Source organism: Dama dama, chromosome 14 (genome assembly GCF_033118175.1).
Source record: "Dama dama isolate Ldn47 chromosome 14, ASM3311817v1, whole genome shotgun sequence".
NCBI lineage: Eukaryota > Metazoa > Chordata > Mammalia > Artiodactyla > Cervidae > Dama > Dama dama.
In genome coordinates this window covers 52,035,528-52,062,585 of record NC_083694.1, presented here as the reverse complement: position 1 = coordinate 52,062,585, position 27,058 = coordinate 52,035,528, and the positions used below count along the sequence as shown (strand labels likewise).

The 27,058-nt window shown below is 38.7% G+C and overlaps 1 protein-coding gene across 5 annotated transcripts; it reads right to left on the bottom strand.

Annotated features, from left to right (window-relative positions):
* Positions 1-2,157: 2,157 nt before the first annotated feature.
* ZBTB37 (zinc finger and BTB domain containing 37) lies at positions 2,158-27,058 on the bottom strand. Of its 5 annotated transcripts, XR_009695840.1 has the most exons (5): positions 26,317-26,448; positions 24,317-25,273; positions 22,469-22,568; positions 22,191-22,319; positions 15,725-15,861 (listed from the first exon to the last, which is right to left on the bottom strand). XR_009695840.1 is itself a non-coding variant. In XM_061160737.1 (4 exons), the coding sequence occupies exons 2-4, from the start codon at positions 25,237-25,239 to the stop codon at positions 15,373-15,375; spliced, it is 1,512 nt and encodes a 503-aa protein (XP_061016720.1). In that variant the 5' UTR covers positions 25,240-25,276; positions 27,046-27,058; the 3' UTR covers positions 2,158-15,372. The 5 variants fall into 5 exon arrangements, 4 of the variants coding, with proteins under 4 accessions (XP_061016720.1, XP_061016719.1, XP_061016718.1 ...); XM_061160737.1 differs by lacking the exons at positions 22,191-22,319; positions 26,317-26,448 and adding an exon at positions 27,046-27,058 and having other exon boundaries at positions 2,158-15,861; positions 24,317-25,276; XM_061160736.1 differs by lacking the exon at positions 22,191-22,319 and having other exon boundaries at positions 2,158-15,861; positions 24,317-25,276; positions 26,317-26,450.

Here is a 27,058-nt window from a genome sequence, read left to right as displayed (position 1 = left end):
CCCATCGTGTAAGCACCATTGAGAACAGCTGGACAGATGTCTTTGAGACTATGTCCATCTGAAGGAAACCACATTTCGGCTACATTGACTTTTCTATCTTTGAACCCTCTGTCTTTTCTTCTCAGACACAGAGCGTAAGTGGGTCCCACCTGAAATTATGAGAAGCCAGGAAATCTAAGTGGCTTGCAGGATCCTGTCAGTTCCTCAACCAGGGATTGCACCCCAAGCCCTCAGCAGTGAAAGCATAAAGTCCTAACCACTGGATGGCTAGGGAATTCCCTAAGTGTTCTTTCAACGTACTTCTCCCTTTACTCACTTGTGCTGACAAGCCAAAAATTGAGAGTTCTGATGTTAAGATTTCTTAAAGGAGAAGCCAATAGTTCCTGACTCATGTGGCAGATCTACTTAAGTTCTGCCATTATATTGCAAAACAATGCAATAGGCTACAACAGTGAACACAGACCATAAAGGATGAGAAGTTAACATACTGAGACTTTTTTTTTTTTGCCTATTGTTTGGGTATGTTTTTCTTTTGAGTAAGGGACTGCGGCAGGGTGGTGAAACTGCAGTCAAACCAGTTTCTGTTTAGCTCTTTCAGAAAGGATTTCTTAAGAGGTTTAAGAGGAATCAGCAAGCCAATCAGTAGGACAGAAGAATTTGGCTGAACTTAGTCCTGACAGAGAATTCCTGATAGGGAATTTGTTTCATTACTGGTGTAAAATATAGTACAAGTTTATATATATATATATATATATATATATATACACTTTACCATTACTTCCCCCTTCTCCTCTACTTCCTTCCCCTAAATCTTAAAATCCAGTGCGATGTGATCTGTATAAAGTTCAACAACATTTCACAGTACTCTAGAAGGTTTCTCAGTATGAGAACCCTAATGGGCTACTCTCTGGATGCAGACAAGTCTCAAAGGCTACTGCTTTTCTATTCCACCCAACGTAAGGAAGCCTTCTCAGATCTTCTAAGGCATAGGAGGCATTTCTGACACTGCAGCATATACATGCTAAGCAAATAAGTCAGGCCTAAATGTTATTTTAATGAAATGTCAGAGTCTGATGCTAATTCAGTCCTCTGCACTTAGAATCTTTCCTTCCACCCACTTGTTTCTTCTCAAACACACAACCTATTTGAGATTTAAATCATTGATTATTTGCAGGCAGCACAGGAATGAAAGTTTCCACAGTGCCAGCAGTCTCTCAGATGAGACCGTCATGTTTGAACTTGCTCTTAAACACAAATTTCTTTCATGAATCAGAAATCACTTGATAATTTATTCGTTTGAATGGTGGCTCTCACTTTTTAAAGGATAATCAAATAGTCCTCCTCTCCCCATTACCACACTGAGGTTGCCAGCGGTAGGTATTTTACACCTGGGTGGGTGAATGAATCAACGATATGAAAACTTGTTTGGTAATTACTGGGTTAAGTCTTTGACATCCTGGAACAAAGCTGCTAAAAGGATTCATTTCACATTTCATATAAAACTCAGAAATATTTACGCCTTAGCTAGTGCATTTAATTCACAAAGGAGCATGGAAAAGCGAACGTCACTGTACATTGAAATCCCACTTAGAAGACAGGCTAAGGGACAAATAATCAACTACATGACCATCACACCAGGAAGGACCCTTCTATTTCTTCATTAACTTTAACAATGCTACCTGATTATTTTACAAATAAAAATCACCCTAGGTGGCTTAGGCCTGGCTCTTTTAATAAGTTCAAGTGCTCTATTTTAGCTAGCAGAGTTCTAAAAATCTCCACTTAAATCACATATGAAAGGGAAAGCGGATTCTAGGGAGCAGACTCAGATAATGTCTTTTGCTGACTTGTTCAGGCTTTGGTACAGAGAGGAAAGTGGGTGCATGGCAACAGCTCTCTACTGAATGACTCTGAGGACAAATGGATGGTCCAGTTTACCACCTGAGCCTTGGCCCACACTAAGTTTTAAACTCCAAGCCATGCCTGTGATACTGATAAAGGTACCTATGACAAAAGACAACCGGGTGAAGGTTATGCTGCCACAGACCATTCCGGACTACCTAGAAAATGATTCTCAACCTTGGCTGCCCATTAAAATCACCTGAGGAGCTTTTAAAGCCACCCCCCCCCCGCCCCCCGCCCCACCCCGACCCCAGATGGCCTTTTGTAAAAGCCCCAGGTGATTCTAATGTGCAGCCAAAATTGAGAACTACTGGTCGAGGTCAACTAGCTCTGTAGTATTTTAACAGAAAGCATTAAAGTCACTGTCCACCCAAGCCAGATAGAAGATAAGACTCTATGCTTCCTCCCAGATTCATAGATTGATTCAACATGCCTCCAAGAAATGACCTAGCATCTCTCACTTTTTTTGTTTTGCATTTCAATAAATCACTTTGGCTGTAAAACAGACTGCATGGCTGACAGTGTATTATTGACTTAGGTAAGACTGCACCTTAAGTATGTGTTTGTAGCAAAACAGCTGGGGACAGGTCTAGGCCAAGACTCTGGGCACAAATAAAAGATAAGCCAGAAGGAAGAATTTTCCTAAGCAGGTTCCTGAGTCTAGGTTTTTAGTAGCATGGCTTATAGGCTGACAATTATTCTGTAGTTAGAAAAAAGATAGCTGTGGTGAACAGATTCACATGATTTTAGTATCTCCTTACAGAATTCATACTGTTACACAGATGAAGGTTACTATTAGACGACTAATACATCAGTCGTCACCAATGAGTACTGCTTATTGAATTTGGAATTTCACACTGTCAGTACTGTCACTTGCCCTATCCAGTCAACAGGAAAGTAAACAGTTATCAGTTAGTACCTAAAACATGGATGTGAAACTCTCAAAAGTCTGCAAATGGATCACTCTCTCATTTTCACTCCTAACCAGCGCAAGTCCCTGTTTGGACATCACAAGCAGCCATTCTAACCAGTGCCTTTGGATGAAAAGGTGGAAAGCATTCCGGGATATTTCTGAAAGGCCCAAAAGTCCTTTCTCAACTGTAACAAATGTTCAAAAGCTAGGTAACCTGATTTGGCTCAGTGGACTAGTGTGCCCCCAAAAGCAAATCAGCTGAATGCTCCAACTGCATTTAAAGATTAGGTGGTCTGCCTAGTGGCATTTACTACCGAAACTGAATTTCCTGACACCCACAATAGGCCATCCTAACTATTGTAACATTCTTGGCATTATAAAGAGAAGAATTTCAGAGTGTCTAAAAGCAAAATAGGTCATCCAAAAATCCAGGTCATGCAAAACTGCATGTCAAGATACTGGCAGAAGGCTCAACATCAGGAAAATATGGTTGATATTCCAGTCCCCAAAATGGGCTGCAAATGGCAATTAAAAAATTTAAAAAAGCTCAGGATTCAAACAAAATTTTCACATCATTAAAAGGAATTGAGTGCATCTTTAAAAAACAGCAGAAAAACTCCACTTCCAAGGGCTACTCTTGCCAAACAGAGGCCAGTGGATAAAAGCACTAAACCCAAGTGTTCTGACACTGATTTGGGCAACAAAACCAAACATTTACAAGTGAAGATGACATTGAGAAGTGAGATACTGCGGCCTCTCTATTTCGGGTCTAGCTTTCCTGTGCTTGCTACAGAAAGCTACACTGTCTGCAGCCAAGTGCTCAGAGGTAGAGGAGCTAAAGCGAGTACAAAAGAGAATGAGGTGGACAGTGGCTGAGGAATCCAGCCTCCTGCGTAAAGGGCTACAGGGCAAACTTGGAATATTCTGTCTTTAATGGGAGGTAGAAGTTTCTACACTAACTTATCTGCCTTCATCAGACATCTTTTTCTCACACACATGCATCAAATCACAAACATATAGCGGGCAATTTATAATGATATTGCAACTTGCAGTGACTGCACACCTATTCCAACAGATATTTTCAACCTAAATTTTATATTAACCCCCAGCTTTTCTCTGGTAGATTCAAGCCAAATTTGTTCTTTTGAGAGCCCTCCTTTTGCCGGGCTTCTAAACATACATTTCACTTTAACGCCTATATCTTTTGTCACTAAAGAACAGCTGCGCTAAGTGGGTGCAAAGTGTTATAACATCTTTATAAATACAAAGTGCGAGAAATAATTTTCTTAGCCAAAATACAAACAAAGCAACTAAAAGCTCTCATAGCCTACTATGCCAAGAAATTGATTTTTATAATCAATGATATAGCTAACAAAATGCTTCTAAAGCTACCAAGGTTATAGTGGATGAGTAAATATATTTATAAACACACATTTCTGAAAAAAAGATATTAAGAAAATAGCCAAACTTCCCACAAAAGTTATTTGCATGAACTATCTTTAGTATACCACTCTGTGTCCAATGCACATGCATATACAATTGAATTATATTAGTATTATTTTTATTGGCCCACTTTTCCAAAAAGAAAACAGGCTCACTTTTCAAGTTACATGATTTAAAATAATTTTTGTAAAAATAGCAAATACCATATAAATTTTACATATCTTTGCTATCTGACTGATAGCCATTCTCGAAGTGGATTTCAGCCACACTCTTAGTGACCCCTGCTTTATCATCTTGGCTTCCAGAGGAAACACATTTTAAGCTTTGTTCCCTGTGTTGTAATTCTGTTTTTGCAATGGCTCTTTAAGAACCACTAGAGTTAGGATTCTGTTAATTTACAGGAAACTCAGTAGATCATCTTCAAATATGTCAAAAACATCTGCTTTAAGATGTGCTAAATGCAGAAATATAAACCATAGGAATTTCTCAAGTAGTTGTTATTAGCTTTAATGGTTTAGACTTATGATGCTGAAAAGAAAAAATAAGTATTTTGTCAATCTACAGGTTCCCTTTCTTCTTTGTCCTCTTTTTCAACTTGAGACCATAGTACAGTTGACCCTTGATCAACATAGGTTTGAACTGCATGAGTCCACTTATACCCAGGTTTTTTTCAATAGTAAATGCTACATTACTACACCTCCAGCAGTTGGTTGAATCCCCAGATACAGAGGAACCTCAGAAACAGAGGCCCAATTATTAAGATATAGGCAGATTTTCCACTTGCAGAGGGTTGCACCCTAACTCCCACATTGTTCAAGAGTCAACTGTATTTAGTTCTTGTGCAACCACCAGATGATTTCAAATTTAAGAGTCAGAGAATCTAGAGGAGGGCCCAAAGGGCTATAAGACACCGAACGAGAGGCATCTTCATAAATTATCAAAGATTTTTCAAGTAACCAGTATTTTTGCCCTGAGCTGCTTTGCTGCAAACATTTTTGCACCATGACTAATTGGCCATAAGACAATTTTGCCACAAAAGATAAAATAACTGGATAACAGTTTTTGCTTCGATAGTTTGGTCTTGACAGGCGTGTCTCCCAGTTAGTGACATTACTGATGGTTTTACTGAACTGACAGATAATGATGACTGGCCCATGAGTTGGTTTCTTATTTTGAAACAAACTACACTGGAGGATAAACAGGCCAAAAGTCTCAAAGGTGCAGAGCTGAACCCACATTTCCTATACAACTATGGAAAGTATGAACAGACATATGACAAGATGCCAAGAACAAACAATAGTGCAGAGGCTTTCACGATGTGATACAAAGCATGGTTACGAATATGCATCCTGGTTATTTGGAAACTGACACCTCTCTCAATGAAGTAAGAAGTTTAAGAAAAAAGAAAATGCACAATGCTGATGAGGAGATGATCAAAATACTCAATACTAAGAATGAAAGACCTGGAAGACAACTGCTTAGGTACAACACACAAAATATGAAAATCAGTTATTTGTGCAGAATTGCCATGAACTACACACATTTTAGATGTATTCAAATATTTTGTAATTTGCTTTTAAGTTTAAAAAAAAAAACTGTCATTCATTTATCATGTTTCATTATGTCCTCTTTAATATCCCTCTTTTATTTTTTACTATTTTATCTTTTACGGGAAAATTGCCTTGCAGTGAATTAGTAATTAAGGTGAAAATGTCTGCAGCAGAGATGTCTATGGCGAAGATGCTTAGAGCAAAAGTACCTAGAATCAATTTTTCATTCCCTGGGAATATATTTTCAAAGGTTTTCTCTGTCATAATGGGCAGACTTTGAGGTACAGCAGAGTGGAAAATGTTAAGGCTCACTGATTTTTATTCATCAAAATTTGCCCCAATCATTGTATGATAAAATCTAATTAATACGGATGCCTAAATGACTCAAACATTCCATATCTGGTTATTCAACCACAAATGCCAAAGTCCTTTTTTCCTGTCCCAGGATCTTCTAGAATCCTAAATTAAAGTTTTCAGCCCTGAGTACCCCTTTTATTTCCTGTATTTGTAATTCCTGAGGCCTGACCCAAGAACAGAGATCCCTTCAACTATATGATCTAATTGGGATAGACCAACAAGAAGCCCCCACAACTAATTCTCCAAGAAACCACTGCAGATAGAATGGATAGATAACACCAAACCTTTCTTCTCTTAGAAAGATGATTTGGGGATGATCATTTTTCCAACAGAATTTATTCTTTGCCCTTATTTCTTCTGAAAGCAATAGAAGTCCTTTTATAAGCCAGCAGGAGGTAAAGCACCCTAAACTTGACAAATCTAACCCCAAATCATAACACTTACATGATCTGTCATTTCAGTCAACAGAAGCCAGTAGCAACTGATAATTTTAGAGGATTAACAACTATAAAATGGAGCGAGAGAGTTTCCAAAATGGAAGGTAATATAAATGGAATGAACCTCTTCTCCAGCACAAATTTGTGCCGGAGGTGGCAGTAAAGACAGGTAGGGGGTTTCCCCCGTGGCTCAGTGGTAAAAAATCTGCCTGCCAGTGCAGGAGACACAGGAGATGAGGGTTCGATCCCTGGGTCGGGAAGATCCCCTGGAGGAGGAAATGGCAACCCACTCCAGTTATTCTGGCCTGGAGAATCCCTATGGACAGAGGAGCCTGGTGGGCTACAGTCCAAAGGGTTGTTGAGAAGAGTTGGACATAACTGAGAGACTGAACACAGAACAAAGATGTAGTATATGTAGGCAAAATTTTCAATTATGTCAAAAATATAATCCATCTAGCCACTTAATAGAAACTCCTGTTGAAACAGATTTAGCAGCCATATGAATTTTCCACACCACAGGAGTTTTTGCCTATTTGAAAATGAACTACAGCTGACATCTCTAATAAACCAAGGTCTGTAACAGCAAGGTTTTTACTCCCTCTGTAGATTACTTCTGGTTTAGAATCGACAGTTACTGTTGCTTCACAGGGGGGGAAAAAAAAAAAAAGGGCAAACAATTTGGAACGTGCACAAAAGAAAATGTGGAAATTTTGCTATAAGTGAAACTTGGGGGTGGGAAGCTAATGAAATCTGTTCCAGGTATTTGTTTCATTCTCCTTCTAGCTTCTTCCAACCATGGCTAGTAGAAGAAATGGTTTCTTATGGCACAAACAACTGACCTAAATGAACACACAAGTTAAGACAAATCCAAAACACCTACTGCTGCCTGTAACAGATTAAAGATGGTCTCAAATCCTTGACACATCTTCCATCAACTGGTAAGGTATCTCTTCTCCCTTCAAATCTGGGCTGACCAGTGACTTCTTTGACCAATAGTGTGTGGTGATGACTCTTATGAAAGCTCTGGGCCTGGCCTTGAAGAGGACTTGGGAGGCCTGAGCTGCCATCTCCTAAATTTGACTACTCTGATGGAGAGATCAGATGGAGGGTCCCGAGGCTCCAGAGACGGGGAGGAGGCCTGCTGGGCCTAGTTTTCCAGTCCTCTCTACCAAGGTGTCGGGACAGTGAGCTCACCTTGGACACCCTGACCAGTCCAACCACCTGCTAAATACTATCAGATGACCTGAATCATCACCACAGGGAACATGAAACTGCCTAGACAAGCCTTTCCCGAACTTCTGATTCACAACATGTGATATATAAAGCAGTTGCTGTTTTAGGTCACTGAGATTTAGAGAGTTCATTACATACAACAGGTAACTGGAATGCCATCTTTCAATTTCTGCCTTGGTAGTAGTAACTCAAGCAGTTGTTCACAATTAGAACCACCAAATGGGGGACTCCTCTAAATTGGTGGGCAACATTCCCAGAAAATGTTCACCATTCAACATCTGCTCGAAATCAACTGCATTATCTCTTGGAGAAACCTTCTGATCACTTATTCCTGAATTAAAAGTTCCCTAAAAGCAGTGCTGTTACTGGCTATGGTATATTCTAGTTCACTACAACTCTGTTAAGTAAACAGAGTTAACATGATGTACTGGAGATAGTCTGGGCTTTGGAATCAGATTGGTAAATATTGGCTCTGCAATTTATCGATCGTGTAATCTTAGGCTCAACAGTTTCCTCATCTATAAAATATGGTATAATTATACCTGTTAAAGGCCAACACAGTCCATTAAGAGTGTCAAGTCTAGTGAAAGACTGTCTAGGTCAACCTCTCTGGGTCTCAGTTTCTTTTCTTTTTTTTTCGGTTTCTTTTTAAAGTGAGGATAGTAACAGCATCGACTCTAATGTGTTTATCATAAGGAGTAGCAGAGTTAATTAATGTGAGGCACATAAAACTGTGCTTAACACATAGTTAACATTCAAAGTCAGTAATTTTTAGCTACTTCTGTTCCTACCTCAGAGAATTATTTTGAGAATTAACTGCAGTTATGTCTCTAAAGCACTTAGTGTGGTTAATTCTGTCCCCTTCTTTTTGACCCTCAGGGCTTTGAAACATGTATACCAGCCTCTAACCAAGTGGGTTTAATACTCTCAAGTACAGGAAGCCACATCTAAACTATGTATAAAATCAGTTTTGCTATACAAATTCCAAGCACACCGTCTGGTACCAAAAATTAGTTAATGGAACGAAAATGTACTTAATAGAACAGATTCTCCTCTTGCTACCTGCCATATAAGTGATTTCACAAGATAGGAAACATTTCCCCATGAGATATATACTTTGACTTCCGGCACTATGGATTAATTCAGATTCTAAGATTCACAGTATATTATATTGTGCTGTTGGTCATATGAGATGCTGAACAAATATCTTAAGTGGGTGGTGAATTCTAGTTTCCTTAACAGGACTTACTGAGTCAACATAAAAAAGCAAGCATTAGAAAAGTGGTTTTCCACCCCTTAGCTGCTTAACTAAGCTTTGCGTTTAAAGCTTCCACTATTTGAGCTAATGGACCTTTCTTAATTACATTACGATGAGAGGTATTTATTATACAGATAAGGGGGAAGATGTAAGATAAGAAATTTATTTATATGTGTACCCTCTGTGAACATAATGCATATTTCAGGCAATGCTTGCCTTCTAAGTCACTGCTGTTTTTCACAATTGAGGGAAAAGATAGTCTGCCTACACAAAACCAGATAGTATGTACAGATAGCTTGTAGGTTTTGATTTCACTGTTCCTATCAACAATTACATCTTTTGGAATGTAATTAAGTCAGGTTTGAAAGTATGAAACTATCCAACTCTGGTTTGTCTTGAGCAAGAAAAGTTACTTAATGCAAAGTAAAAAGACTGGTCCTAGGAAAAGCACCACTTAATAATAAAAAGAGTGAAAAACAGAAAGACACGAGAAAGCAAAGGAGGTGAAACCACATTAAGACTAACAGTTATCAAAGAACTCATAATGCTTGGCAAACTCCATTATTTTCAACAGATTCTTATTTAAATGACATCTGTTACCAAGACCTCAAATGGAGGTATATGCAAATGATTCACTGGACTACCTAAATACAATTTCTTTCCCAAGTCCTATACCCTAGATTAACTGGAATCCCAAATTAACCAGGAAAACAGCACTCTAAAATCTCAAGAACTCATTATTAATACAAGTGCTCCAAGACAAAGCAGATCTGACCTATGCAAATATTCTGGAACCTTCTAGATGAAGGTTATCTATTACTCGGAGGGTATAACATATAAAACCTAATTTCCACCTTAGAAAAAGGCAACCTTAAGAATAAAATGTATAGTGAAGAGGTGCTGTATATGCATGCGGTCAGGTCACTCATCCAAACTTTACATGTGTTGGTAGAAACCACAACAAAGTAAGAATCAAACTCACTGCACTGTATGAGCGTGGCCTAGAACTCTCTGCCCAGATAAGTTTAACTCAGAGGTCCATGCACTGTTTTTCAGATGCGGAGCCATTATACTTTCCTCTTCCAAGGAATTACGTTTATTATCATTCTAACATTTTCCATTTACTTTTCCACATCTGGCATAAACTAATTGAACAGTAGGAATGAACATTCACAAAGCAAAGATATAATGTCCCAATATATATTGAGAATTACAAACAATAACAGAAATTGGGAGATAGTTCTAAAAAGAACTTTAAGTCTTCAGATGTTTTAAGTTTTAAAATATTCTTTTTTTTTAAAAAAGGAAGATTTTGGCTTTTTACTACTCCATATAAAACAGAGTGAGTTTACTTGAGTAAATTAAAATGAAGATTTATAGTAAAGAAATGGGTAGTTTCTAATCTAGAAAAACTGTACTTTGGATAGGAATCAAACCCCTTATTCTTAAGAGAAATTAATTTTAATACTAGTGGGAATAAATCCAGTCTTGCCATCATCATGTTAACTTAGAGAAATGGCAAAATTTACTTATAAAAACATTAGTTCTCTTCCCCAGTATTTTCTCTAAACATGGTATTCATTTAACCGTATGTTATCATTTATGGGAATTATTATTTTTTTATGGGAATTATTTTTAAAAATTACTTTCTTAAATCTGTAATTAACATCCTCAACTTAATCTATCTTAAGTAAGTAAGTAAAGTCGCTCAGTCATGTCCAACTCTTTGCGACCCCATGGACTGCAGCCTACCAGGCTCCTCTGTCCATGGGATTTTCCAGGCAAGAGTATTGGAGTGGACTGCCATCTACCTTAAAGGCAAGGACAAATCATAAGGCCTGCTCTAAATGCTCTAATGCACTGGGATTCAAGAAGGAGCATAAATGAGACAAGGATCTAGAAAAAGATGGCAACCTCTTTCAAGAAACTGATGCATACACGGCAGTACAAACTTAAAACCTCAACCAACCTGTTATAAAGGCAAAATGACAAGAGTGACAAATTGAGGGGGATGGTGTAATTCTTTCGAATCTATTAATAATTCTGGACTTGGCAACCTTTTCTGTCAAGAGCCAGACAGCAGGCCATGCTGTCTCTGTCAACTCTGCAATGACTGTACAAAGTAGCCATAATACCTAAATGAACAGGTGTGGCTCTCTTCCACTACCACTTTCTTTATACATAAAGGTGACCTAAGGATTTGGCTTGGGGACTGGGGTTTGCTGAATCTTGATCTAATTCCTAAATCCTAGAGATATACTTTGCCCCCTTAGGGCATCCTCTCAAATGGAGAGATTTACCTGACTTAATTGCTACTTGTTCTTTTTCTAAATCTCAGCAACCAAAATACTGAATGAATGAATACACAGATAAGGAGAACATCTGAGGAAGAGAAAAAACAAAACAAAAAAATCCACATGCCTGTTACAGCTGAAAAAATAAAAACTTCCAAGATTCCAACTCCTCCCTGATTAAATGCCTTTTCACTATGACTAAGACTTTTTATCTTTGTTCAAATTTAATTTCCTTTCTATTGCTCATTGCTTTCATTTCTTTAAATTAGATATTCTAGTCAAACAAAATGTTGTTTTTACCAGTTAAAATAAAATTAGTGTTAAGAAACAGCTAAACCTTTTAAAAGTTATTTCCTGACCAAAGACTATTCAGCTATTAAGGATGAAGTTCACTATTTCACTCTTCTATCAAACCAGTTCCAATCAAGGTCAGATTTCAACTATGAAGTTAGTAGGAAAATGGTTTATTTCTATTGTCATGCCATCTTTGGAAAACCCTGTTTCAATGATCTAGAGGGAACTGGAAACACTAAAAAAATACCAAAAACTTCCCTTAACTGCTATCTCCCTTGTTTTCCAATCTTTATCCTTCAGGAACTAATTTATGCTTACGTATTCAAGACTAGCTTTGACCCTCTGGTATAACAAATAACTAGGGGGTAGTTTGCAACTCACAGAAACTCAACTCTTTTCAGAGGTAAATACGGTTCTGAGTAAAGAGAGAACAAGTCATTAGGAAGAGCCTTCTGCCTGAAGTACAATATTACTTTTCATGCCAATGCCGTATTTTAAACTGGTATCAGAATTCTGAGAGAGGAAATAAAAGGTACCTTTTAGAGTGAAAGTAGATAACGTCATCTCTCGTCTTTTGCTGAGAATAGTAGGTAGCTCCTTTGCTATTAAGGGCCACTCAACAAATGAAAACAGTCCCAGTGTTTGCTATTTCACGGCATTAGAGTATTTAATGATGATTTAGCTCTCACTGCTAATGCTGTTCCCTTCACAAGGTGACATGTGCAAGTTAAAATTTGGTAATGAGTTTTCAGCATTAGCTAAAGTCCATTCAGTACATCCTTAAGAGAGGTATCCTCTGTGCACATACCTATAGAGCTATTCATTAATGTAGATAGAATGCTACTAACTCCTATGTCCCTACAAGGATGTTAGCTAAGAACTAGGACAATGTCACAGTGAACCTGGATAAGAATCTTGGATAGTTATTTAGAATAATAATATCTCTTCTAACTAAAATGGAGAAATTGTTTTCAGAAACTTAAATCTGTTTAAAAGTTAGGCTGGTTTGAGTTTTCATGAATTTCATGGCTCTGCACTAGGCCAATTAAGAGGAGAGAACCAGCAAACATGATTGTGCTGAAGTGGTCCTAGATGACCGAAAAAACACTCTATTCACAGTATAGATACAGCAAAAACCTGTTAGCAGTGAATAAAAAAGGAGGGGGTAACCCATCAAACCCTCACAGTATTTCCACATCTATCAAACAGTCCCTAGTTCACTTAAAATGTCTGTTGCTCACCCTGGATGGAGTACTGACAAATGCTGCAGAAGTTCCTCTTCACAGAAATGACTGCACCTCACTTTTACAATTTGGTAATAGTTTTAAAAGCTCTATTTTCTCATATAACATCTAAAAAACTAACAAAGCAATACAGAACTTTCCAGCATACTTCTTCTCAAAAGTAGGATGGACCTACATTTTTTTGGTAGGCTTAAACAGTCCTTCTAAAGCAGCGTATTCTGTACCTCTCACCTCCCTGCCTATTTAGTAATGGCAGAATCTGTCCACCAAAAACCTTGATTGCCAGCTGAAATGCTTCTTCAAAGATTTCAGTCTAATTTCAGCTCCACTTTTTCCATGCCACAGAGCACAGCTGCTCCCTAAGACGGCCTGAGGTGGCAGTTTTCACCCTATCATGCTATTGCCCAACTAAAGAGAATGCCACAGTCTGTTTTCTGAAGACAAAATATGGCTTCAACGTGACTTTTAAGGGTAGGCGCTAATCAAATAGTAGTAGCATCATTACATTCCTGTTAAAAGACGCATTGTTTTTCCAGAAGAGAAAAAGAACCATTCACTAGTGATATGGTACAGCTGTATGTATATGTACAGGTCTCAGATTGCTTAAGAGTTACCCTCTGCATTCTAACTTCTGATCATCAAAGCAAGGCCATCTTTCCTACCCACTTTTCCACATAACCAAAGCATTCTCAGGAAGGGGGCGCACCACTAATGTTCTCATGAATGGCTCACCACCAGTGCAGGCATGATCAAACCCTCTCCCAAATCTCTTTTACAATCATCTATGCCCCTGTACCAAAACAATTTCTTATACCACTATGTATTTAAATACTCTCTAAGAAATCAATGATCAATTACGAGAAGCCAGAGAGTTTTCTCCTTTCTATTTGCACTGTAACTTGTAAGCATCTACTTGCCTGCATCCCTTAATGATCCTCCTTCATTCTCTGCCTGCAAGACAGGGCATCTGAAGCTCTAAGTTTGGTAAATTCTTTCTGACTCTCGGTGCTGGATTAAGAATCTCAGAAATACCCAGAATTACCAAAAGGTCCCTTGAAGTTTCAAAAATCTTAGGAATGATTAAGTAACCAAACCTGATTAAAATCGATCCCCTTGATCAATTTATTGCAACATGATTGTGCATGATGTTTTCTGATAAATGCCCTGTAGTGTATTATTAAAAAGCAAATCTCTTGGAGTCACCAGCAATTTGCTAACGGTTGGTTTATGAATTACTAGGTTTGCACACGCAAGACATGGATTAGTGAGGTTCTTCTATTGGACTGAAAATATAAACTATCACATATGCAGGAGGAAATGGAATCGTGGTTGCAGTAAGAACCATAGTATTGAATTTCTACAACCACAATATTGCAGAAAAAATGTTTAAAACGTCATATAAAAGTTATCAAATATGGAGACCTGTGAATTTAAAAATAGAATCCAGGCTCATTTCACTGTAAAGTGACATTTTTGATGTATAATATTGCTGTTATGTGAAACTAGGAGCCAAAGAGACTAGATGAAACTTTGGTAGTCAGCCTTACACGTTTATCCATCTGGACTAGAGCCATTTCTTAACACCCGAAGATATGCAAGCATTATGGCTTACAAACACTGATCAGGAAGTTGCAGTACAGCTGGCTCTGTGTTATTTGATATTCAGTAACTGCGAAACAAAAACACTTCCTTCCCTTGCTCCCTTCTTCCTCGACACAACACTCAAGCCCCCAAATGCAGGAATACCTATTGTAAACACATCGCTGCTCATTTCACTTGCAGGTGCCTAAAGTGCTTCAGATGATGCTGCCCATTAGAATACTGCTCCAAGATGGCCGCTTACGTGAAACAATCAGGCAAAGTATCCGGTGCCCTGCCTGGGCAAAGATTAAGTCTAACCTTTCAAAACGAAAAGAACTACCAGGATTCTTTTTTTTTTTCCCCTTGAAATATGAAACTGCAAGTTCTGGCAGGGAAGGAAGAAGAGAAACTCCCCCTTATCATCACCATCACGATGGCTTCCTTCTCTCTCGTGGCTGGCTGGTTCAGATGACCAAGGCTCCTGCTTTGTTTTATACCTGGGCGATGACAGCCACCAGGGTGATATGGACCAAAGTACAGTGTTCAAACATGACTGGTAGAGAAATGACCATTTATCACTGTTTTGTTAAAAAAACTTTTATAAAGTTAACAAACCAAGGCTGTTGATCCCTGAATTAGAAAGCTGATTTGCTTGATTATTTTCCAAGTGTGAGGTGGGAAGAAAGAGGGGAAGAGCCTCTAGTGCTTTTGTGTATGTTGCTGATGCTCTAGTTTGGCAACATCTTGGGAGCATCTTCTGATCTGGTGATGTGGCATTTCGTGAATCTAAGTACCAGTCCATGGCCCTGATGCTGGTTACTTATGGCCCAAAGGGGAAGAGAGTCTGCCCCCTACCCCTCGCTGTTTCAATCTGGTCCAGTAGTGGACACAGAGCCCTGGGCAGTTTCCCCAGAAGCAACTGTCTCTTCTTGTGAAGGTGATTCTTCCTCGGCTTGTCCCCGAGATGTGACAGTCGTTTCAGGGGAGATGCTATGAGGCCCCTCCAGGGGTATACAGCCAGGGTGGTTTTTGCGAAAGTGCTGATTCAAGATGGCCTGAAAGGGGAAACTTTTGCCACAAACATGGCAGTGAAAAGGCTTGTTGCCTGTGTGCTTGCGGATGTGGTATTCCAGCTGATCTTTCCGGGTATATTTCTTGCCACACATGCGGCAGACAAACGGTGTGATCCCCATGTGCAGGCGCATATGGCGGTCCAGGCTCCCCTTCTGGTTGAAAGATTTGGCACAGTAGATGCAGGTGAGACGGGGGTTGTACCGGAACCACCGCTCAGATACTTCCTGCTCTCGGAGATACTCCACATAGCCACTTACTCCCATCATTGCTGACTCTTCTACCTGTATCAGGTGAGGACAACAAGCAAGTGAGACTATTTAAGGATATACATTAAAAGACATCAAATCATTTTTTACTTCTGTCTCTATGCTAAATGATTTTTAGCAGAGATCCAAACAGTGAATTAATTACTACCCCAAAGTAAAGATTTTAAGATAGGTATTTTTTAGAACATCGAGGCCACTCTACTCTATTACCATAAAAGAACAGGACAAACGAGTTACTTTCTGGCTGAAAAACCTCACATTTATTAACCTCCTGCTAAATTTTTAATTTATGGTCATAGGAGAATCTAAGCCCACTCATAACATCCATTTGGACTCTAATTTGCAATCAGAATCTAGACAACCTGGTAGGTACTTTGGCAGTGTTGGTCCAATAGAACTTTCTGTGATGATGGAACTATCTGATAATCTGCACCATCTAATATAGTTGTCATCACACACATGTGGCTACTGAGCATGTGTAATATGCTAGCGTGACTGAGGAACTGAATTTTTCATTTTAATTGCTTTCAATTAATTAAAATTTAAACAGCCACATGACATGGCTAATGGCTACTATATCTGAGAGTACAGAATACACTATGGCAAATACATTATAAATCATATTTTTGGCATTATCATTAATACCAAAATTTAACCCAGCAGTAACTAGCTTTATAAAAATGTATGTAACTTGTAGGTGACAGCATTCCTTTTTATCCCAAAATATTTTAGTGCCGCATCAACATATTTTTTTTCTAAAGACTGATCAACGTTTAAGTGACCTTAGAGAAAATTAGCAAAAGAATTGGGAAACTAGGCTGAGATATGAATTTACTAACTTAGTTATTCCTTCCTATAACCTCTTCACAATTTGATATCCAGTAAGTATTTACCAACTGGCTATTGTCTCCCAAATACAATGACAGGTGCTACAGAGAAAGAAGTACAAGACCTGACTTCTGATTTTGTCTTCTGAACAGAAAGATAAAAGTGAACAAAAAAAAGACAAAACAAAGAGAAGTAGGGGGAATACATATTCCTAATGATCCTGCTAATTCACTCCAATCTCTCTTAATTTACAAAGTATCTCCCTACTAAGTTACATTTCTTGCATTGTGAAATAGAATTACTTAAGACATTCAAAACAAGCAATTACTGTAAAAGCATTAAAACTCTGCTGGTGCTACTTAGACAACTAAGCCTTTATGTTATTGAAAAATAAATGCTTTCCTTTTCTAATGTAATTTTTAAATCTCATTTATTTACTAATGGCTCGCTGGGTCTTCATTGCTGTGTGCAGGCTTTTTCCAGTTGTGGCGAGCAGTGGCTGCTCTTCGTTGTGGTGTACAGGCTCTAGGCATATGGGCTTCAGTAGTTGTGGCACACAGGCTTAATCTCTCCATGGCACGTGGGATCTTCAGGGAACAGGGATTGAACCCACGTCCCCTGCATTGGCAGGCAGATTCTTAACTAATGGACCACTAGGGAAGTCCGTAATTTTTTTTTTAATTGAAGAGGAAATATATATAGTTTAAAAATTTTTATTCAGTTTTAGACACAACAGTATATTGAATCCTCATCACCCAACAATTTCAACCCATGAACAATATTGTTTTTTCTTTACCTTCACCTATTTGTCTTTTTCACATTATTTTTTGAAGAAAATCGCAGGCATAATTTCATGTGTAAATATTCTAGTACGTATTTTTAAGAGATGAGGATTCTTTTTCTCTTAATGTAATTAAAATACCACTATCACACCTAAAACCCCCCCAGTAATTCCTTAATATCAATTAAGTAAAATCTTTATTTTGTTTTACCTAATCTGAACATAATCTAAATAGTGAAAGCATTTAATATATGAAATAAACAAGCCTTCCTCCTGTCTGAAAGCTAGAAGGGAGAGGGAATACTGAATTCTTTTGAATGAATAATTGAAAAATCTTGCATTTATAAATGCTTTGCATTCAAAATTCTGTATTAAAATATCCCTATTCATAAATTTCTGATTTATTTATCCTGCTGACTTCTGAAGTCATTGTGTGTGTGTGTATACATAACACATATGTTTTATGTATAATGTTTTGAACAAAAAATATATACATATACACAAATATATATAAGCATTTAAAGTATGTAGGAGGAAAACACATATATCCAGCAGAGGCAAAGTACCAATGCAAAGAGGAGAATATGTAAAAGCTGACTCTGGATTAACTGGAGAAAGTTGAATCTACCAATTAATCTTACACCCTTTTCGTGAACTTCTAAAAGTGCATTTTATCTCCTTTCACATTTGTTAGCCAATAGTGCTCTTCAGTATTTCCAACAGAAGAGAGGCAGTTCTCAGCAGGTTTGGGAAGCAGTATGTAAAGAAAAGCAAGGACTGGTAAGGCTTTAGATGATTTTCATTTATTTCATATAACATTTCTGCTCTAATTCACTGGATAATCAAAACTGAACTCACATAAAGAATGAGGGATTATCCCACTAAAAGGTCCTGGATGAGCACCGACAAAGCACAGAACAACTTCTCTGAGGCTTAGTTTCCTCATCCATAAAATAATAAAATAAAAAAGTTAGCGTATGTTTTGCCAATTCTATTGTATTCTTGTGAGAATCAAATGTGATAACAGTATACCTTGAGATATCCCTGGAGGCCTCTGGTTATACTTAACAGCAATTTAAGGGTGCTAGAACCTGGGTTTAAATCTGGGAACTTCCCTGGTGGTACAGTGGATAAGACTCGATGCTTCCAGTGCAAGGGACCCGGGTTCGATTCCTGGTCAGTGAACTAAGATCCCACATCCTGCAACTAAGCCTGTATGCTTCAACTACTCGTCCTGCACGCTCCAGAGCCACCGCACCAAAGTGAGAGAAGTCCATGCACCACAACGAAAACCCAGCGCAACCCCCACCCCCCAAAAAAGGAACAAGCAAACAACAAATCTGCATCCTACTTATTGATTTTGAACAACTTATTTAACTACTCTGTGCATCAGCCTCTCCATTTGTAAAATGAATATAATAATAGCATCTACCTTCAGCAGATGCTATGAGCACTGAATGAATTAATACATTAAAGCACTTAGCATATGTTAGCTATTATTTAACAATGTTAGCTATTATTAAACATTACAAAAATTCCTAATACTATTCATAATCTTGAGGGTACCAATTCCCTAAAAAAAAGAAAAAAACGCTTAACTTTAAGGAAAATAGTGTCATAGGAGTACTGTCCACAAAAAGAAAGTAAATTTATTCTAGTTATCTATCATGAACCATAATCAGAAAACTCACACATTAGGATCAATTTCATCTAAAAATTACTGCAATAAAGTTGCAATAAAAGAGAAAATAAATGAGCATAAAATGTATACTGGTCTTTGTCATAGGCAATAATGCATCTTTGGTAGTTTTTATTCCTCTGAACTCTAAAAAGAAGAAAGGACAAATATGGCTGCCACATGGTTGTCTCTATCACAAAGAGGTGAATCAGACTTCCCTGGTGGCCCAGTGGTTAGGAATCTGCCTGCCAATGCATGGGACACAGGTTTGATCCTGGTCTGGGAAGAGTCTACAGGCCTTGGAGCAACTAAGCCCTCATGTGACAACTAGCGAGCCCACAGGCTACAACTACTGAAGCCTGAGCGCCCCAGAGGGCGCAATGAGAGGGGCAATGAGAGGTCTGAGCACGGCAACTAGCGAGTAGCCTATGCTTGTCCCAACTAGAGAAAGACCACACACAATAATGAAGACCCAGTGCAGCCATAAATAAATAAATTAATAAAAAGTGGATCATTTCACTTTTCCCACTTGGCAATTCCTTAGTAGACTGTAAACTCTTTACACACAGGAACAATCCTACATTGCTGAATATGCTAGAACCTGACAGTCCCTGATATGTAGCTGGTGTTCAAGAACTGTTTTCTAAATGAATTATTCCATACAATGACTAAATTCCATATAAATGGATGCTTTCCATAGTTTCTAAAATAAATACCAGTCTAGATTCTTGACAAGGGCTTCACAGCTGTACACAATCCAAATCTTCTGTTACTGATCAGAGACTCAAAAGAACTGATGAGAATTCAAAAATCATCTGATTAGTTCTTAATTTTATTTAATGATCTCTAAAACTGAGGACTTAATTTAGTAGCTGTCTCTTTATTGGGCCCCTACTCAGTAATTTTAGCTACTCAGAACTACTTAGAGGTAAAACAACTCCCATTTAGTGGCACCTGATAAGACAACATGAGATACTAAGAAGATCAGAAAATGTGGGCTCTGCTATCAAGGAGATTTCAATTTAGGAGACAAATTAATGTAAATCAGAAAAGAATCATTTATGAGTCAGTAGAGAATTAGGAAAAAATTATGCGGTATCACGTGTAAATGCTATAGTGGTTTAAGAAGGGGAGATTAAAGGGAATAGTTAGGACAGATGGAACTAGGAATCCAGCTTTGCATGGACCCAGATGCCTGAGTGAGTATTCCTGACTCAAGAGGCAGAGACAGAAGCCTGATGTGGTTCTGAGGCACAGAGTTTGTCTGTTTGGGATAGTTAATGCTGATAAATGGTAGGAAAAGCCAGGTTTGAAAGATTATAAATTACTTAGAAAATAAGACTAAGTATTTAACCTTCCTGTGGTAGAAAAAGGAAAAAGCCATAGAATATTTAGAATAAAGGAGTGACCTTAGTTTTTTCTAGTCAAATCACTCTTATAATCAAGAAGCTCTTCAAGTCTATTAAAATTTGTTCTTACTATAATGTAAGTCATGTCCTGTTTTGGTTCTCTGTGGTGAGAAAACAATAACTGGTGAGTAGACGCACCATAGTAAACTTTCATGCATGTCAAGGCATATATTAAACTTATCTCTTAATATCAATTACAGACAATACTACTTACCTTCTATTTCTTTGCAGCCTGTACCTTCTGTTTCAGTCTGGTAAATACCCTTGTAGAATTCCAAAGTTTTATTCCTATCCTATTCACATATGGAATAAATTATCTCTTTCTAATTACTTTAAAAACAATCACACTTAAACTCTCCTGAGTAACACTTTCCTTAAGTGGATATTGATTCCTATAACTGCATTTTTTTTTCCAAAAATATTTTAGGAATTTTATTATTATAAAATTTTTAATTCATGTATTAAAAATGTATACCAAGGCAAAAAAATCATGTAAGCATATCACAAATACAAAAGTTTCCAAAAAAAAAAAAAAACACATCCAATGTAAAAAAAAAAACTTACACATACAAAATGCAATGTATTTCCAATTAAAAAATAATAATAATAAAGCAAGGAGAAATGTTTGAAAAATGCTCGTCCAAAAGTAAAAAACCCTCCCCTTGACCGGCCACTTAAGCTGCCTTGAAAGGCTTTTCTTCTTCCCTCATGTTACCTGGTCTTTCTTCTTATTTTTCTTTTTATTTGTAAGATAAGGGCCCCTATAACTGCATTTTAAGCACTCCTATTCCCACAACATCATTACTTAAGTCTATATAGTTTTTTTTTTTTAAGTCTATGTAGTCTTATCTGTATGTGTTTTGTGTATTTGTTAGTCTGTCTTATGCCCACATTAAATTGTAAGGTCTGTCTCACTGCTGTATTTGTTTTTACAATAGTTTTGGTCACATAATCATCACATTCTATTGGAGAGATGAGGAGAAAAAGAGCCCTAATAATATGAGTAAGTTTACTTTTCCTTCAAGTTCTTAAACACTTTTTCTCACACCTTACTAACACTAAAAAATTCTTTTAATGGTTACGATTCCTTTTCTGGTACCAAACAGCATGATAATATACATATAGATACAGTTGATAACAATGTCTTGCTGCTGTTATTACACTATATACATAATAAACATCCAATGGTTTAGATAAAAATTAAAAAAGATACTATCAGTATTGTGCAGAAGATAAAAAATTAGCTATGTAATCTTAATCTACCAGTGTTTCCTTTTAAAGGGCCACAGTGTTTGTAATTTATTGTGTTCTACTTGTTGAGTTCACCAACTTTTTAAAAACCAATCTTCAATGATATACACCTGTGAGAAAATATAAACAAAAATGCCAACCAACTATACTTATACTATTTGCTAAGGAGTCACAAATTAAAGACATCATTTCTACCCTTTCTAAAACATTGTAGTCTAACAAGACATTTAGGAAGAAAATAAATGAAAGGATACAAACATACTAAAAAGCAAGCAGGATATAAAAATGCATAAGCAATTTGTTTACAAATACACAATACATATAAACTAGTAAATATGTAGTCCTATAACCACATATGTACAAAATCAAACTTTCTCCATCCCAGGTCCTAAATTACCTGCATGACGTTTTCAGAGGTTATTTTTATTACTCTTAGGCTACAGACTGGCTCCTATAATCAGGAGAGAGTTCCACAATCTTATCCTTTTCTACTTCCCAAACTCTGCTGACACCAAAAGTGCATTTCCTGCATGCTCACAAGCAAAAATAAAGAGAAAAGTAATCAAATGCAGCATTTATTTAACAAGACATCTTTCCTCTCTTATTCATTATATTGTGTTCACACACGGTAGCAATTTCTTCAACCACCACAGCAATCTCAAATCCACTACATACCTGGGAAGTGGGTTGCTTAGGTTCATCCATTCTCCCAGGAGACTCACTTCTGGCTCTGTGTCTCTCCGTCAAGGGAACAACACTGCCAGAGGGGCTAAATCTGTTGGAAGAGGAGCACAAAGGGGACTAACAGGAAAGTAGTGTCGAGGACCTTAAAAACTGGTGATATCTGCCTCCTTTATAGTCTAGGAAGGGGGAACAAATTGAACAACAGACTTCTAAGAAGTCCTTTCATGGAGTCAATATAGAATCATGTATACAATAAGAAGGCTTCTCAGGTGGTGCCAGTGGTAAAGAACCTGCCTGCCAACACAGGAAACATAAGATAACACAGGTTTGATCCCTAGGTCAGGAAGACCCCTGCAGGAGGGCATGGCAACCCACTCCAGTATTCTTGCCTGGAGAATCCCATAGACAGAGGAGCCTGGCGGGCTACAGTCCAGGGGGTCATACACAGTTGGACATGACTGAAGCGACTTAGCACACCAGCATGAAATAAGAACAGTTTGCCCTACTAAATTTTTAAGAAATAAAAAATGACATAGCTGATAGACCATATGATCTGGTGAAGCTAAGGCTAAACATAAGCTTCTATACTTATGTTAAGTACTAGAAGACCAAAAAGGAATAAATTAAAACTAGGTCCTTTGTTTCTTCTATGTAAATTTTAGGTTTTTGGTTAATCCTTTCCCCAAGTCCCATGATAATCTGCTATATATTTCAGGCTGTTGATATAGACCGTGGAGATCAAAAACCTTTGCTTTTAAAGCTATTTAGTTTCTGATACAGTTCTAACAGGGGGACAACAATGCTAATACAGGTGACAGTAAGTATTAGGCTCAATAATATTTTAACTATTAAGGACAGAAGAAGGAAAATACTAAACCAAGACCAACTGAAGTAGATACAGTATATACTCTCTGAATTTTGTTTTGCTTTTTGTTGTTTTTTTTTCCCTTTTTTCTTTTTTTACTCTCTGAATTTATGACACATTTATCTCTCAAGACCAGATGTGAACCAAAGGAATATCTTCTTTAGTTACCATTGTTAATTCACTCAATTTTAAACTTTTAAGAAAGGAAAAGAATATTACCAATCTAAGTTGGTAGTACTTCTCTCTTTAAGACTTTCTTTCAACTTAGGTTAAAATTATTGTTACTTCCCCCTAAAAGAATATTCTAACAATCGCAATGTATTAGAAAGAGAAAAATAGGGCATAGGGCATAGTAGCACTGGCGAAAAAAAGAAACTCTCAGGTTAACGGTAGGAGCTGTCATCATTGAAAGAAAACGGAAGAGATATAGTCAAATGACAAGTGAAAAAAAGGAATGAAAAACACTCAAAAAGCTTTTCTTTGGAATTACTGTGATTATGCTAAAAAGAACCATCACTGTTAGTACCATACTTCCTCAAATCTGGTAGAAGGGGAAGCAAAGAAAGGTAAACTACTACAAAGGAAAGCGAAACTCCCAGAGGCCACCTACCTGTGTGAGAACCTACCAAGAAAGGGCAACGCTGTCAGACTCACAGCTGATGATCAGCTCTCTTCCTGGAATTCCAAAGAGGCCCTGGCAATTACTGATCCTAGTGTGACTGCAGATGCTATTCTGATTCATCAAGTGTCTAACTTTACCATAGTTCTCACAACACTGTGAATACTTCAGAACTAGGAGCTTCCTGCTTTAAAAAAATTAGAATGCAAGTCTTTTGGCACACTTTCAGTTTCCCCAACATAAACTTATATTGATGAAGAACATCAAATAAGGAAGATGCTCTTTGTGTCACAGAGGGCCTGCTTTAGCTATGTCTACACAGTAAGCCACTAGATGGGCAAACAAAACAACTTACCTGTCAATCTCACTGCTTGTTGGCCTAGCCACCTTGGCTCCTGAAGATCCTAAAGTATAATTTTCCTGTCCTACAGAACCATGGCCTGTGGTGTCAATCACCATGGCCGTGACTTCCTCTGCACTACTCCCATCTTCTCCGGAAGGCTGATTCTCAGGCCCAAGCCACTCCTCTAGATTTTCCGTTTTGATGTGTACTGCTCCCAGGACTCTAACTTCATCGTCACTCCGGGCTCCTCGGTCTGCTACCCCTGTCTCCACGTACCACTGTCCTGCTCGGTTGATCCGAAGAATGGGTTCCCGGCTCTCTACATCAGAACTCTGTTCAATTATCTGCGGGCTGGTGGACTCCTCGGGAGGACTGAGCTCCCGGATATCCAGGACGGCACTCACCTGACCTCGCCGGTTTCCCTTGGGGGTATTATGTCGGGGGCTGAGGGAGCGGTTTAGATTTGGTGTAACTCTGTGAGACTCCGGAGGTCCCTCTGCATGCTTGGTCCTCGTTTGACTTAATTCGGCTTCAACCTCAGCCACGTTAATTTTGAAATGAATGCCCTCCAGGATCTGGGTACATTTGTCTATAATGTGCTGCATCTGCAGAAAACTGGCAGCGGTCAGGTAGCTGATGATATCTGCCAGTTGCAGGCATATCCGCCCCGTGTAACAGAAAGAAAGGAGCTGTTCAAAAACAGTCGGGTTCTTGATGACTGAAATGGAGACAGTACTCATCTCATTCAAGGACATATGATCCCGGAAGTAGGGGGAGCTGGCAGCCAGGACCACCTTGTGAGCCCGAAAAGCTTGTCCTTGCACGTTGACCACGATGTCACAGAGACGGCCCTGCATGCGCAGCTGGTTCAAATGGCTCAGGACAGAGTTGCTGAAGTCAGGGATCTCCAGTTGTATGTTCCCACTTTTCTCCATGGTCGTGCCTGAGGGTGTAAGCAGGCATTCAACCCTGCTGCGAGAGAAAACCGAACCCTCATCAGTAATTATAACCACTCCCTTGCAATTCAAACCTATTTAAAAATATTATTCAGTGAAATTTCTAAATTTCCAAGTAGACAAAGATACCTTCCTTATGTTTAAATATGGACAAGAAATATCAACAGGTTGAGTAGGTTAGGTTTCAAAGCAAGATACCATTACAACTAAAAAGATTGTTTAAAAAAAAAAAAAAAGATTGTTAGACTTCTAAAAATTCAAGTTATGCCCATACTTTCCTTATTAACAAGCTATGTGACATCAAAACTGAAGTTCAACAGAATAGAGAGGATAAAAGAAAACCAGTGTGACAATTTTTATTTTCTAAATGTTGATCATAAGGTATTTGCACACAATATAACGAAACAGCTTTCTGAATAAATTTAATTATACACAGGTAGGCGATCAAATACCCCGCTGAACATTTTACTACTTGCTGCATGAATTAACGTTTATTATTTTACAAAGTGACCAATATCCCACATAAGCCATTATATCTAAGCTGAAGAGTCAGAGCCCACACAAAAAGACTTTGGGTTTAGCACTTGGAGGCCAACTCTAGGTTAGGAAAAACTCCAAGTTTTGTCAGGACGAAAATGCAGATTACTTGAAGAAGTTCACCCTCAGGATTAGGAAAGGGTAGATAAAGCTGCCTCTATCTAAATCCAAAGTTGGAATTTTTAGGGTGGTAATGATACTTTCATTCCATAGTTTAGTTGCCCAAAGCTGGTGAAAAACAGCATTTACCAAGTATAGCCATTTTACTTTAAAAGATTTTTAAAACAACATCTGAACTAATAAGCCTGTAACTGCATCCAATAATCTTCACCAGTTGAGAGTAGTTTGTATAAATCCCATTAGAAAGACACTGACTTGAGCACACGTAGTTACCTAAGATCTGAAAGTTCAGTAAGTTATTCTGACAAGCTCACAGTATTGCCCGAAATTACAACACACTTATCAGTAAATAGGGAAGTGTATACACTGCGTTCAAGAACCAACTTTAGCCAATCTGACCTTTTTCCAAAGCGTTTTTGTTTGTTTTGAGACTTTTAATCCAATAAGAGCCTCTGTCGATGCCATCATGAATTCAGATGTTTATTTTGGAGCCTACACCAGCGCCTTTTTTTGTTTGTTCTTTCCGGCAATTCCCCAGTGAGGAGGAAGCCCCTGGAGTAAGGTCTTTTTCTACCGTCGGCACTGGAGGGGTGAGAGCTGCAAGAGGGAGAATCGGGAACGGCATGGGGTTGGCCACTCCGGTACTCAAGTGGCTTTAGTACACATTGGGAAGCGTGGGGAACGGAGAACGGGCAGAGGGGCGTAATGTCACTGAGGAGCGGGGGCGGAGAGAAGAGGAAGGCGAGCGGATCGGGAGCGAGCAATCAGGTGAGGGTAGAGGACCGGGAAGGGGGCGGCGCCCCGGGACCCGGTCCAGGCGGCAAGCGTAAGCGGGCGGGGAGCTGCCCAGAGGTGGGTGTGTGTATCTGGGTGTGTCGGGCTGCCGTGGGGGAGGGGGCCGCCCATCCCGGGGTCCTGAGGGAGGGGCCCACGAGGGGGCGGGTCCCATAGCTCGACGCGGCCCGGGGCCAAGAGGGTGGAAGGTCTCCGGGTTCCTTGAGGCGGGGTGGAGGGAAGTGGCTGAGCGCCCCAGGGGCAGGCTGCGGCGGAGACCGGGCGAGGCGGCCCCAGTGCAGGGCAGCGGGACTACCGTGTGGGGCCCGAGCCCAGTCAAGGAGCAGCACCTACCTCCGGGGGTGGA

What these genes read in the sequence shown, in the direction of transcription:
- ZBTB37 (XM_061160737.1), bottom strand. Translation starts at nt 25,239, where the DNA reads ATGGAGAAAAGTGGGAACATACAACTGGAGATCCCTGACTTCAGCAAC. An exon ending in ACAAGCAGTGAGATTGACAG is followed by an intron (nt 22,569 to 24,316) that starts GTAAGTTGTTTT and finishes CTCTTCCAACAG; the next exon opens with ATTTAGCCCCTCTGGCAGTG. An exon ending in CTAAGCAACCCACTTCCCAG is followed by an intron (nt 15,862 to 22,468) that starts GTATGTAGTGGA and finishes CACCTGATACAG; the next exon opens with GTAGAAGAGTCAGCAATGAT.